At 44.8% G+C, this 12,654-nt stretch overlaps 1 protein-coding gene across 6 annotated transcripts in view; it reads right to left on the bottom strand.

The window, feature by feature from the left end:
- Window positions 1–12,654, bottom strand: part of FAM81B (family with sequence similarity 81 member B) — a 122,182-nt gene that overhangs the window by 81,432 nt on the left and 28,096 nt on the right. For all 6 annotated transcript variants that reach the window (XM_070056479.1, XM_051854003.2, XM_017344607.3 and 3 more), the window contains exon 6: window positions 6,227–6,356. In XM_070056479.1, the coding sequence (XP_069912580.1) occupies window positions 6,227–6,356 (130 nt within the window). The remainder of the gene's footprint in view (window positions 1–6,226; window positions 6,357–12,654) is intronic.

Below are 12,654 nucleotides of genomic sequence, written 5' to 3'. Positions count from 1 at the left end.
GGTGTTTGCAGGTGGGAGGGAGGTTATGAGGGAAAAGCCACTATACTCCAAAAGTTGTACTTTCAAAATTTATATTTATTAAATAAAGTTTTTTTTAAAAAATAATTGACTAAAACTGACCCCTAGGTAAAAATTTTAAGTAGACCAATTTCCATAGAAAAAATAAATTGAGCAAAAATATCGAAGGACTCCTGTCCCCATCAGGTCATCAGGACCAGGTGGTTTCAAAAGCAAACCTACAAATCCTGACAGAATAAATACTTGTGATGCACTTGAAACTGTTTCAAAGCAAAAAAGAAGGGAAGCCTGCAACTTACTTTCATGACGTCAGTGCATAATGGGTTAAAAAATTAGGTAAATTCATTTATCAGCTTTGAAGTTAAGTTCTCTTTTTGTTGTTGTTGTTGTTTTGAAAGAGTTACAAAGAGAGAGGAGAGGCTGAAAGAGATAAAGGTCTTCCATCTGATGGTTCACTCCCCAGATGGCCGCAATAGCTGGAGCTGCACCGATCTGAAGCCAGAAGCCAAAGGCTTCTTCCTGGTCCCCCACGTGGGTGCAGGGGCCCAAGGAACTGGGCCATGTTTTACTGCTTTCCTGGGCCATAGCAGAGAGCTGGACAGAGAGTGGAGCAGCAAGGTCTTGAACTGGCCCCCATATGGGATACCGGCACTTCAGGCCAGGGCATTAACCCACTGTGCCACAGTGCCGGCCCCTAATGTTAAGTTCTTAAGTAAAATATCAGCAGCATATCAGGATTCACATTTGGCACAGGGACAAAGTAGCTTTGCTCTGCATGCCTGCATCTGGAATCAGAGTTCCTGATTTGAGTCTCAACTCCTCACCTTCTTGCCCAGCTTTCTTCCAATGCACACTTTGGGAGGCAGAGGACGATGTCTCCAGTGCCTGAGTGCCTGCCAGTCACGTGAGAGATCTGGGTTGAGTTCCAGGATCCTAGCATCTGCCTATGCCCAGCCATGGCTGTTGGGGGCATTTGGGGAGTGGACCAGTGGATGGCAGATCTCTCCCTGTCTTTGCATCTGTCTCTCTGATTTCAAATAAAAATTCAAGTAAATATAAATAAACATAAATGCAACTTATTTTTGCAAAAGCAAGAATGGTTTAGTAGCAGGAAATATATTAATATAAATAATTAGGCTAATATACCAGTAGAAAACTTACATAGACTTTGTTCTCCCATCATAAGAGGAACACAGGGAGCATTTTTGATTTTATTTATTTATTTGAAAGGCAGAGATAGAGAAAAGGAGAGAGAGATGGGGGGGGGGGATGAGAGAATATTCCATCCTCTGGTTTATTCTCCAAATAGCTAGGGGGCCTGGCTCAGCCCGTCATGAAGCCAAGAGCCAGGAGTTTCCTCAGCATCTCCCATGTAGGTGCAGGGGCCTAAGAACTTGGGCCATCTTCCACTGCTTTTCCCAGGGGCATTAGCAGGAAGCTGGATCAGAAATGGAGCAGCCGGGACTTAACCTGGGCACCCATATGGGATGCTGGCACTGCAGGTGGAGGCTTAACCTTCTATGCCACAGTGCCGGGCCCAGCATTAATGTTAAAGTTAGAAACAAAAGCAGGGTGGCCATGATGACCCTCTACTTTTTTGCATTCTCTGGAGTTACTAAAGCAATTAGAAAAGAAATTATATGTACGGAAATGGAAAAAAGATGGAAGTAAGCCTGTTACTTAAAAATCAGATGATCATGTGCCTGGAAACAAAACAACGACTGAACCTGAAAACTTACTACAAGAGAATTCAGGGTTAGTGGAGTGTGAAATTAAGGCAGTCTTCATAATTAACAGCTATTTGGAAGATCTAATGAAACTCCTGTCACGATAAACTCAAAAAAAGAAAATCTTAAAATACATTTTACAAGAAATGATGTCCAACCTACATGAAGACAATTGGAAAACACTCTTTTTTACAGAAAAGCAAACTTGAATGAATGGGAAGCATGCTATGTGCTTTGCTAGAACACTCAGCGTAAAGGGCCTGTGAGAGCATGGCACGCATGGAGAGCCAAGACTCTGTGGCAAAAAATAGCCTACATGAAGGATCTCTGTGAGTGAGACCCCAGCACAAAGAAGGGGCCATGAAAGGAGAATGTACTTTTCTCTGAAGGGAGGAGAGAACTTCCACTTTGCTTATGGCCTTGTCCAAATACTGATGATGTTTGTGTTCACAGAAGTCTTCCATAGCCTTGGCAACTCATGGCAAGAACCTCGGGTGATCACTGACATCATAAATAAGAGTGTTAACTGTTAAATCAACAACAGAAATCACTGTGCACTTACTCCCCATGTAGGACCTCTGTCTTTAATGAGTTGTACTATGAGAATAAACTGTAATACTTGTTCTCAAACTGTACTTTTTAAGTTGTATGTGTGTGTATGCAAACTGTTGAAATCTGTACTTAGTATAGAGTTGGTCTTCTGTATATAAAGTTAACTAAAAATGAACCATAATGAAGAACGGGATGGGAGGGTGGGGATGGAGGAAAGAACCACTATATTCCTAAAGTTGTACCTATAAAATTTGCATTCATTAAAAGCTTTAAAAATCATAAAAAAATTTAAAAAAACACTCAGCACTATGACAGTGTTGATTCTAAAGTTAATTTATAATTTTAACATGATTTCAATAAAAATTAAAATAGGATTTATTGGTTGATTTACAGGATCCAAGCAGGCTGGATTCAAATTATTTGCAAAAATAGACAAGCAGTTGTTAATAAGATAATGGAAGCATGAAAACAATGGAAAGGATTAGCCCTACTAGGTATTAAAATACTATGAAGACTCAACAATTAAATAATAATTAAGACATATCCTGCATTAGAATAAACTCTGAGGGGATCAAGCATTTAAGTATAAATAGCAAAAGCCACACAAGTGCTAGACAAAAGATAAGAATAATTCTTCCAAGTCTTTGTGTAGGGAAACTTTCTGTGACTTAAAATTGCAGAAGCCATAGCACACAAAACGCATAAATTCACCTACAAACGGAGAACATGTGCATGTCAAAGCCCAAAAGACAGTGACAAACTGGGAAAATGTATTTGTAGCTCATGTCATAAAGAAAGAGTTCATCTCCCAAAGATATAAAGATCTCCTAGAAATTGACAAGAAAAGGAAAAATAGCCTAATAGAAAAATGGTCAGACCACTGACCAAGAAATACAAACACTCTTAACCCTGTGAAGACACTCAAATTCATTCATAAGAATGTAGGTGAATTAAGACACAAAGCTTTTTTTTTTTTTTAAAGCCCTGTAAGAATGGCCATTGATGAGGCAACTGGCGTATAGGAGATTTGACATATTGCTAGTGGGTGTTGAATATGCTAGAGGCTCTGTGGAAAGGAATTGGGCAATACCTTTCCAAATAACAACCACTTGTGTCTTTTGACCCAGCAATTCCACCTCTGGGTGTTTAACCTACAGATATACCCACACCTGTCTTCATACAAAATGAAAGAAATGCAAGGCTGTTGATTGCAGCATCATTTAAAAGACATGGAACATTAAAAACCCAAATATCCATCTATGAAGGACTAGTTAAATGTGCTATAACATATAGAAAAATAGTACGCAGTTGTAAAAAAATTACTATTAAAAATAATGATTAGGAAAGTTCTCCAGGATGTATAGAAATATACACCATGTGCTTTTATGTAACATACGGAGAAATGAGAATACATTTGCTTGTGTCTGCAACAGGAGGTATATTGAAAAGATTCACAGCAGACCAATAAATATGGTCACATGGGAGGGGCCCTAAAATGTCATTAACGGTTATGGAGTGGGAGTGAAAATCCTCAAAGTGTATTTCATATATAGTTTCAATTTTTGAGCCAGTATACGTACACTTACCTTAAAAAATTATGGAGTCGGAGGGATTTATATCCCACTGTCAGTACTGTCATTTTTGAAGTTAGATGCAAAATCAAGTACTGAATTTTACCGAAAAGGCAAGAAATTTTCAGCATCGGGAAATGTATTAGCATAGCATTGTAGAAAGTCAAAAGGAAGTACACAAGCAAAAGAACCTCAAACAGCCAATCTGATGATCTTAGGCATTTGATATGTAAAATTAAATATTCAGTCCTAATACAACTAAGTTGGAAACATTGGGTATCTTCCTTAAAATGATTAGAGGGGCTGACGCCATGGCTCACTTGGTTAATCATCCACCTGCGGTGCCGGCATCCCATATGGGCGCCGGTTCAAGTCCCAGCTGCTCCATTTCCAGTCCAGCTCTCTGCTGTGGCCTGGAAAGGCAGGGGAAGATGGCCCAAGTCCTTGGGCCCCTGCACCCACATGGGAGAACTGGAAGAAGCTCCTGGCTCCTGGCTTCGGATTGGCGCAGCTCCAGCCGTTGTGGCCATCTGGGGAGTGAACCAGCCAATGGAAGACCTCTCTCTCTACCTCTCTCTGTAACTCTCTTTCAAATAAATAAAATAAATCTTTTAAAAAATGATTATAAATGTATAAAACCAATATCCACAGGGAACAACAAAAAGATTCCCAATATAACCAGGGATCAGCCAAGCTGCCTTTATTGACGAAGTTTATTTAATGGTGTTTGATATGTTTTGGTCAAGGTCTTAAAAAAAAGATAGCCGGCACCACGGCTCACTAGGCTAATCCTCCACCTTGCGGCACCGGCACACCAGGTTCTAGTCCCGGTTGGGGTGCTGGATTCTGTCCCGGTTGCCCCTCTTCCAGGCCAGCTCTCTGCTGTGGCCAGGGAAGTGCAGTGGAGGATGGCCCAAGTGCTTGGGCCCTGCACCCCATGGGAGACCAGGATAAGCACCTGGCTCCTGCCATCGGATCAGCACGGTGCGCCAGCCACAGCGCGCCGGCTGCGGTGGCCATTGGAGGGTGAACCAACAGCAAAGGAAGCCCTTTCTCTCTGTCTCTCTCTCTCACTGTCCACTCTGCCTGTCAAAAAAAAAAAAAAAAACTCATATGATTTATTGGGTAAGTAGGAGGGTGGATAAGGGGTGCCAGGCAGGGCTGGATATGTTGTGTGCACCTGTTACGTGTGCTCTGGATTCTCTCACAACAACAAATCATCAAACATCAAACTTCCATCTCTCCCCATTTCCTGGAGGGTTTTTCTACTTCATTCTGCCCAAATGACTTCAGAGGAGATGTGCCTGTTTTACAAAATTACTTAACCAACCAGGGTACGGTAAACTTTGGACTGGACCCCATTGCCGTTGAATCACTGTTGAATCCAGGGAAGATCAGGAGAGAGAGACTTTTCTGGCAGGCAAGATCACGTGCAGATGGAGGACAGGCAGTACTCAGGTGTGGATGGGGACCTACCTCCAGGAGCTCAGGGTCAGTGGGCATAACAGGTGAATCAGGAAGCACAGGCAGTGAGCAGGCACCGGGGTGGACATGGCCTTTAAATCCACACCAAGGAACTAATATGTAATTTTCTAAGAGACGTTGCCCCTTGCAGGGTTTTACGCAGGCATGTGACATAATCCACTCCTGTCTACGTTGGACCTTTGATAATATCAGCTTTCATGGGAAATTCCTTTGCTTATATTGTTGGTCCACAGTCATTGAAGGGAATCCAGAAAGTAAAGAAATAACAGCAATGGTGGCATCGAGCAATGTGTGCTTACGATGGGAGAGGCTGTGTTGGACCACAGGAGGCACTCAACATATATATATATAAATATATATATATAAATATATATATTTTATTTGACGGGTAGAGTTATAGACAGAGAGAGAGAGAGAGAGAGAAAGGTCTTCCTTCCATAGGTTCACTTCCCAAATCACCACCACTGCCAGCGCTACACCAACCTGAAGCCAGGAGCCAGGTGCTTCTTCCTGGTCTCCCACATGGGTGCAGGGGCCCAAGTACTTGGGCCATCCTCCACTGCCCTCCCAGGCCACAGCAGAGAGCTGGACTGGAAGAGGAGCAGCCGGGACTAGAACCCGGCACCCATATGGGATGCCGGCACCAGCGCCGCAGGCGGAGGATTAACCAAGTGAGCCATGGCACCAGTCCACGACAGATATTGTTGATTCAACTGACTACCCAAGGTGAATATCAATGAGTTGTCACATTTAAATCTTCTGGAGGAAACCAAATTAATTAAATGAAAAAATCACCCCTGCCTGGGCATTTTAATAAGCCGTACCGAGCGTACTTCCGGCAGTAATGTAAGAGCCCCATCTCTCTTCTCCTACCTTCACGTCCAGGTTCTTGGAAAGAGTTTCTAGGGCAGACACGAGGTCTTGAATCGCTTTCTCCGTTTGCCGGAACTCGTTCCTGATGAAGTGAATGTCACCGGAGAGCTTCATGATGCTTGAATCGCATCTGGTGGCAAGACAGAAATTGGTGTGAAGTCAACAAACTCGAAATATTTTTAATATCAGAGTAAGACATATCATTTAGGGGCAAAGATGCCAACATTCTTTGAATAATGATCCAGGAGATGTAGGAGCATAGACAGGAATCACATTCAATTTTCTCTTGTCTTCCTGATGGGAGAGAAGCCAGGTTTCACACATAGACCCGAACAAGAGCACAAATTGGGGTAATTTATATGGGTACACTGGGGAGATTTGACACTTTTGGCTTTACATGAACTCAGCTGTAGGAGTTACAACAGATTTTGGTGTTTGGGGAATACGCGTTTCTCTTCTATCTATAAATTTTGTGTTCTGAAGAATTGGTTCTCTTCTTCATGGGTACCTGTTAGGTCTGTGTTGGATGAGTTTTTGTTGCCTGTCATATATTTAATTTCTCTATAACCATTTTTTATATTAAAAAGCATTTTGCTCCTGCTTTTTACTTTGAAAATTTATTTTGTTGGAGGCTTCTGAAGCAGATTTAATCTCTAAGATAATTTAACTTGGACTGTATCCCTGAGCCATTCCAGTTTTGTCTTCTCTTGTTATTTGATAATGTCTTTGGGGTGGAAACTGTTCATTTTAGTCCATTTTCTGCTTCTCTTACCAAATGAAGCTGGGCCCTTTATCCCTACTCCCTCTCAACAACCGAAACTCCCTAGCCCTAGACTAATGGAAGACAGATAGGTCCCTCCTGATGGAAGATAGTTATAAATGGCCCCACCATCCCACGCAATCTCCATCTTGGGGACCAAGTCCAAATCCCAGCACTCTTCCATGCCTTATTTTTAAAAGAATCTCTATCTTATCCCAGGAAAATGTGCCTATCATTTAAAAGGCGAAAAGCAAACTACAACGTTCCTGGCCCTACCTCTCCCTCCTCTCAGCTCCTCTCCCTTGGGGCACGCACTTGAAGCCTCTTGAGAATTCTGTGGTGTAAGGTCGGCTCGTTCGCAGCCAATCCCCCATCTCTAAGGTTGACTTCAGTAAGTCCCCGCCCCAAGGCAGTTTTCTCTGGCCCATCGCTTTCTAGGTTCTAGCTCTTCGGTTCTGATGTTGCCTATCTTTGTGGGTTATGTTGTGAAGTGAACATCTGGTCACCGTAGATTTAGTGGGCTCATGGAAGGGGCCAAATTACACGCGACTGTTCACGTAGCAAACTTCTTTTATCTCTGTCTTTTGCTTTTAATTTTTTTTGAAATTGGGAAAACCTTTGTTTTGAACTCTTCTTGTACTTTTGCAGGAACTCCATTGCATGAAGCATACTCATCAATCTTTCGCTGACATTTTTGTCTATCATCTATCCATCATCTATCTGCATATCTGTCATATCTGTCTCCCATCTTCTATCTACCTATCATCATCTTCTATCGTCAGTAGCATTATCATTGTCTAGCATCTTTATCTATCATCTTCTGTCTAATCTACGTATGGTAATGGAGATGATTTTTATTCATGGCTTGATTCTACCTATCAATATGGCATCTCTGAATGTCCTTATGTTGAAGGTCTGAGAAGGACATCAGTTTAATGTCACTGGCTATGTGCTCTGTTGGTGGTTAGTGATTGCAAAGTTTTGGGTATGGTTTAAGTGCATCCTGCAAAGTTTCTTGTGCTAGAAGGGTGGCAATGGCGAGAGATGGTGGAACCTTTAAGAGGTAGGGCCCCGTAGGAGGTGATTAAGGACATTAACCTCAGAAGAGATTAATGTAGTTCTCACGTGACTCAAGGCCACCCCCTGTGCTGAGCTTCTGTCTGGCCCCTACTGCACACAGTCATTCTGCGTCCCACTTCTGTGCCATGCTGTGATGCAGGTGGGGGTCCTCACCAGAGCCTGAGCAGATTGAGGTGCCCCATCTTGGATTTTCAGCCTCCAAAAATGTGAGCTAAAAATGCTTTTTCTTCTTTATAAATTACCCAACAACAGGTATTCCATTATGTCATCAAGAAACGGATCAGGGCTGGCTCACTAGGCTAATCCTCTGCCTGCAGCGCCGGCATCCCGGGTTCTAGTCCCGGTTGGGGCGCCGGATTCTGTCCCGGTTGCCCCTCTTCCAGTCCAGCTCTCTGCTGTGGCCCGGGAAGGCAGTGGAGGATGGCCCAAGTGCTTGGGCCCTGCACCTGCAAGGGAGACCAGGAGAAGCACCTGGCTCCTGGCTTCAGATCGGCGTGGCGCTGGCCGTAGCGGCCATTTGGGGGGGGTGGGTGAAGCAACGGAAAGAAGACCTTTCTCTTTGTCTCTCTGTCTAACTCTGCCTGTCAAAAAAAAAAAAAAAAAAAAAAAAAAAAAAGGAAAGAAAAAGAAATGGATCAGGATGGGCATTGTGACAACTTTCATCTTACATTAAAGATAGACATTTTGCTTTCTGTTTTTCCACTGGCTTGAGGTGTTGAACGCAGGAGTGGAGGAAAATATCTGTATTCTAGAAGACCCTCTTCACATTTTAAGAGTTGATAAGGTCCTTACTATCATGATATCTCTTTTTATTTTATTTTTTATTTTTTTTTATTTTTTTATTTTTTTTATTTTTTTGACAGGCAGAGTGGACAGTGAGAGAGAGAGACAGAGAGAAAGGTCTTCCTTTGCCGTTGGTTCACCCTCCAATGGCCGCCGCGGCCGGCACGCTGCGGCCGGCGCACCGCGCTGATCCGATGGCAGGAGCCAGGAGCCAGGTGCTTTTCCTGGTCTCCCATGGGGTGCAGGGCCCAAGCACCTGGGCCATCCTCCACTGCACTCCCTGGCCACAGCAGAGGGCTGGCCTGGAAGAGGGGCAACCGGGACAGAATCCGGCGCCCCGACCGGGACTAGAACCCTGTGTGCCGGCGCCGCAAGGCGGAGGATTAGCCTAGTGAGCCGCGGCGCCGGCCCTATCATGATATCTCTTTAATGGACTTGATTTTTGCTTTTAATCGCACATCAACACAATGTGTCATTTTTTTTATAAGATTTATTTATTTATCTGAAAGTCAGAGTTACACAGAGGAGAGGCAGAGAGAGTGAGGTCTTCCATCCGATGGTTCACTCCCCAATTGACCGCAACGGCTGGAGCAACGCTGATCCAAAGCCAGGAGCCAGGAATGGGCACAGAGGCCCAAGCACTTGGGTCATCCTCCACTGCCTTCCCAGGCCACAGCAGAGAGCCAGACTGGAAGTGGAGCAGCCGGGACTAGAACCGGCGCCCATATGGGATGCTGGAACTTCAGGCCATGCAGTTAACCCGCTGCGCCACAGTGCTGGCCCCAGTGTGTCATTTCTGTTCTTAAATGCAGGTTTCCCCTGGAGTCCCGCAGCACCAAATGTGCCGAATGGGTTGCTTGCTTCTGGCTGCTGCTGTAGATAAATCGGGTCCATCTCTCTGGTGCCCTTTGCACACTCCCCCTTTCTCCTTCTGCACTTGAGACAAATCTATCACAGGAGAGGCTGGGCACCTTGGAGAGCCTCATCTCACTGGAAGAGCTTGCTTTAAATTGCCACTGTGTTGGGGGTAGGAAGTAAAAGTGAAAAGTCCAGGGTACAATGGAGTTGTTAAATATTGAGCCTGACTCAGGAAGCGGTAAAATATTTGCTAGGGATTGTATTAAAATAATCAACTTAATTCGGCTTGTGCCAAATTGACTATTAGAATTAAGGTCACTCTATGAGGGAGGCCAGTGATCCATCTGCCTTAGCCTGTCCATTAGTCATTCGTCTGGCAACAACACGGAAAAGAAACCAGAGAGGGAGGGAGAATTTTAAGCCTCGTGGCTTTCTGCCAGATTCTGTCTCGGATTACCAAATAGATTTCAGAAATTTTCCATAAAGAGGGACATTTCAAGGAAAAAGAATACCTTGTTCTGAAGTCACTGCTTAAGATTGAAGAGGGAGGAAGGAGAGAGATGGGAGCAGAGCCGGAATTGCTCATCTTCTTGATGAGATTCCAGCGATCTCTGGTGGCGTTAGAACAAATCCATTTGTTCTTTTGTATAGAAAATGGGGTTTACAAGAGTAAAATGCTATGCTTCAAAGTGGTTTGCAGAGAAAAGTAGATGGCAGGGGTATCTTCAGTATGCCACCGAGATGAACTAATCAAGTTTTATTGAAAGCAGATATTTGGTGTTTCTCTTTGTAAAAAGTGGCATATATCTAAGTTGTTTAAGGAGGGAGGTGGACTTGCTGGTGTTTATTTTTTATGTATTACTTCATAATTTACACAAATATTATATTGTGTATTATGAAATGTAGAATAAAACATATAACATATTTCATGTATTTACATATATGAATAACTATTTAGATTTTCTCCTCTGGATTGTCATTTTTCTTCTATGAGAGTTTTCCATCCATGAGTATTATTTCCTAGATAGGATCTTTATTTAAGATTATTTATTTATTTATTTGACATAAGAAGGAGATGGGAGGAAGGGGTGGGGGGAGGAGAGAGACAGAGACAGAGAGAGAGAAAGGGAAAGGGAGAAAGAAAGAGGTTCCATTCACTTTTCCACTTCACAAATGCCCACACCAGCTGGGACTGGGCCAGGCTGAAGCCCGGAGCCAGGGACTCCATAGGGTCTCCCACGTAGGTGACAGGAGCTCAAGCACTTGGGCCGTCTGCTGCCTCTGGGGTGAGTTAAAGGAAGCTGGGCAGGAAGGTAAGGCAGGACTTCATCCTGGGTACCTGACCTGAAACGTGGGCAGTCCAGTGGGCTTATCCAGCTGGCCATGGTGTCTGCCCTAAGTACCTTTACTTTCAAGAAGAATACAGCCACCCCCCAGAAGTACAAAATCTCTCCCAGAACCACTGAATCATTGATGCTGTTGGCCAACCAGATACCTGGAAGGCTGGACGCTCGCCCCTCCTACAGACACAGAGACACTCCTTCCTGTGTGGAGAGTGCCCAGCCTGGGTAGGACCCCACAAGCGGCTCATTTACAACACGGTCCAAAGCAAACACGTTGCTCTTCTCTGCTTCCGGTTCTACTCCCTTGCCCAAACTGCTGCTTTCTGGTTTCTGTTGAAGGAGTCCTCAGCCAGCCCCTAAGCCAGAAGCTTTGCTGCCGGTCCTTGCCTGGGGGAGCCCATTTATTTAGGAACTCATTCTCTAAGTTCTGTTCTCTACGGCTGTGTTGTCTGTCCCCTGCTTGGGACTGCCATGCTAGTGCGTAGTCTGGGCCCTTGTCCTCTCTGGAATTGCTGCACTCACAGTTCTCCAGTCTCTGTACCCGACCACTTCAGCTGCTCCCAATGCCACCAGATAGGACAGATGGCCTCTTCCCCAGAATCTGCCCATGACCATGACCATGACCATGACCATGACCATGACCACAAGGTCAGACCCTTTACACTGGCCCACAGGGTCCCTCATCTTCCAACTTGGGACCTCTTCTCTAACTTCAGCTGCCATCTCTTCCTAAATGCCTACTCCCAGATCCCAGAACCTTACCACTGCTCTCATAGGCAGGCCCTTGGCCGTGTCATGTAATCCTTGGCCCCAGTTCTCCTCTGCATGTCCCCTGCTCCCATGTAAAGGGCCTACTACAAACTCTTCAGAACTACACCTGCTTGGAAAGACTCTGCTGTGCTGATTGGGCGATTCCCATAGCTCCCCGGGGCTCTCGGGATAACAGATGCCTCCTTGCTTCTGGCTGCAGCTCGTTTTGCCAGGGAGACTGTGAGCAGCCACAGAAAGGGGGCCAGGTTACTGAATCCTAGCACATGCCTGGGCGTGGGCATGTGATAAGGGCTTCCTGCACTGTTGCTGAATTCAATGGGCAAATAAATACCCTAGGAGAGTGCCAATGTGATTGTCTTTCGTCAATGGGGTGAAGGCTGGTCTAGAGGGCTTGTGCAGGAGTTGGGTAGTCCGCCCTTGCAGCAAGTTCATTTGCTTCCCTGTCATGTGAGGACCCAGTGTTTGTCCCCTCTGGAGGGTGAGGTCCTCCCTAGAAGTGGGACCTGCTGGCACCTTGACCTTGCACTTTCCAGGCTCCAGAACCAGGAGAAAACAAATGTCTGTTCCTAGCAGTGTTCTAGTCTCACGTGTTTGGTTATAGTGCACAAATGGACTTAGATGGAGGGGCTTGACTTGAGTGTTAATCTCATTTGGTTTGTAAGACTTCAGAGAAGAGTAACAAGATTGGAGGTGGGGGTATTCCAGGAGAGAAAGGGGTTCTGGCCAAAGATGTAGAGGTGGGAGATGTCTGCTCCCTCAAGTCGCCTCCTATGCACCTGCCAGAGTGGTCCAGCTACAGTCAATACCTACAGACTTTTTCTGAACCGTTAACT

This window comes from Oryctolagus cuniculus, chromosome 14, assembly GCF_964237555.1.
Source record: "Oryctolagus cuniculus chromosome 14, mOryCun1.1, whole genome shotgun sequence".
Classification (NCBI taxonomy): domain Eukaryota; kingdom Metazoa; phylum Chordata; class Mammalia; order Lagomorpha; family Leporidae; genus Oryctolagus; species Oryctolagus cuniculus.
This window is presented reverse-complemented; position numbering and strand designations above follow the sequence as displayed.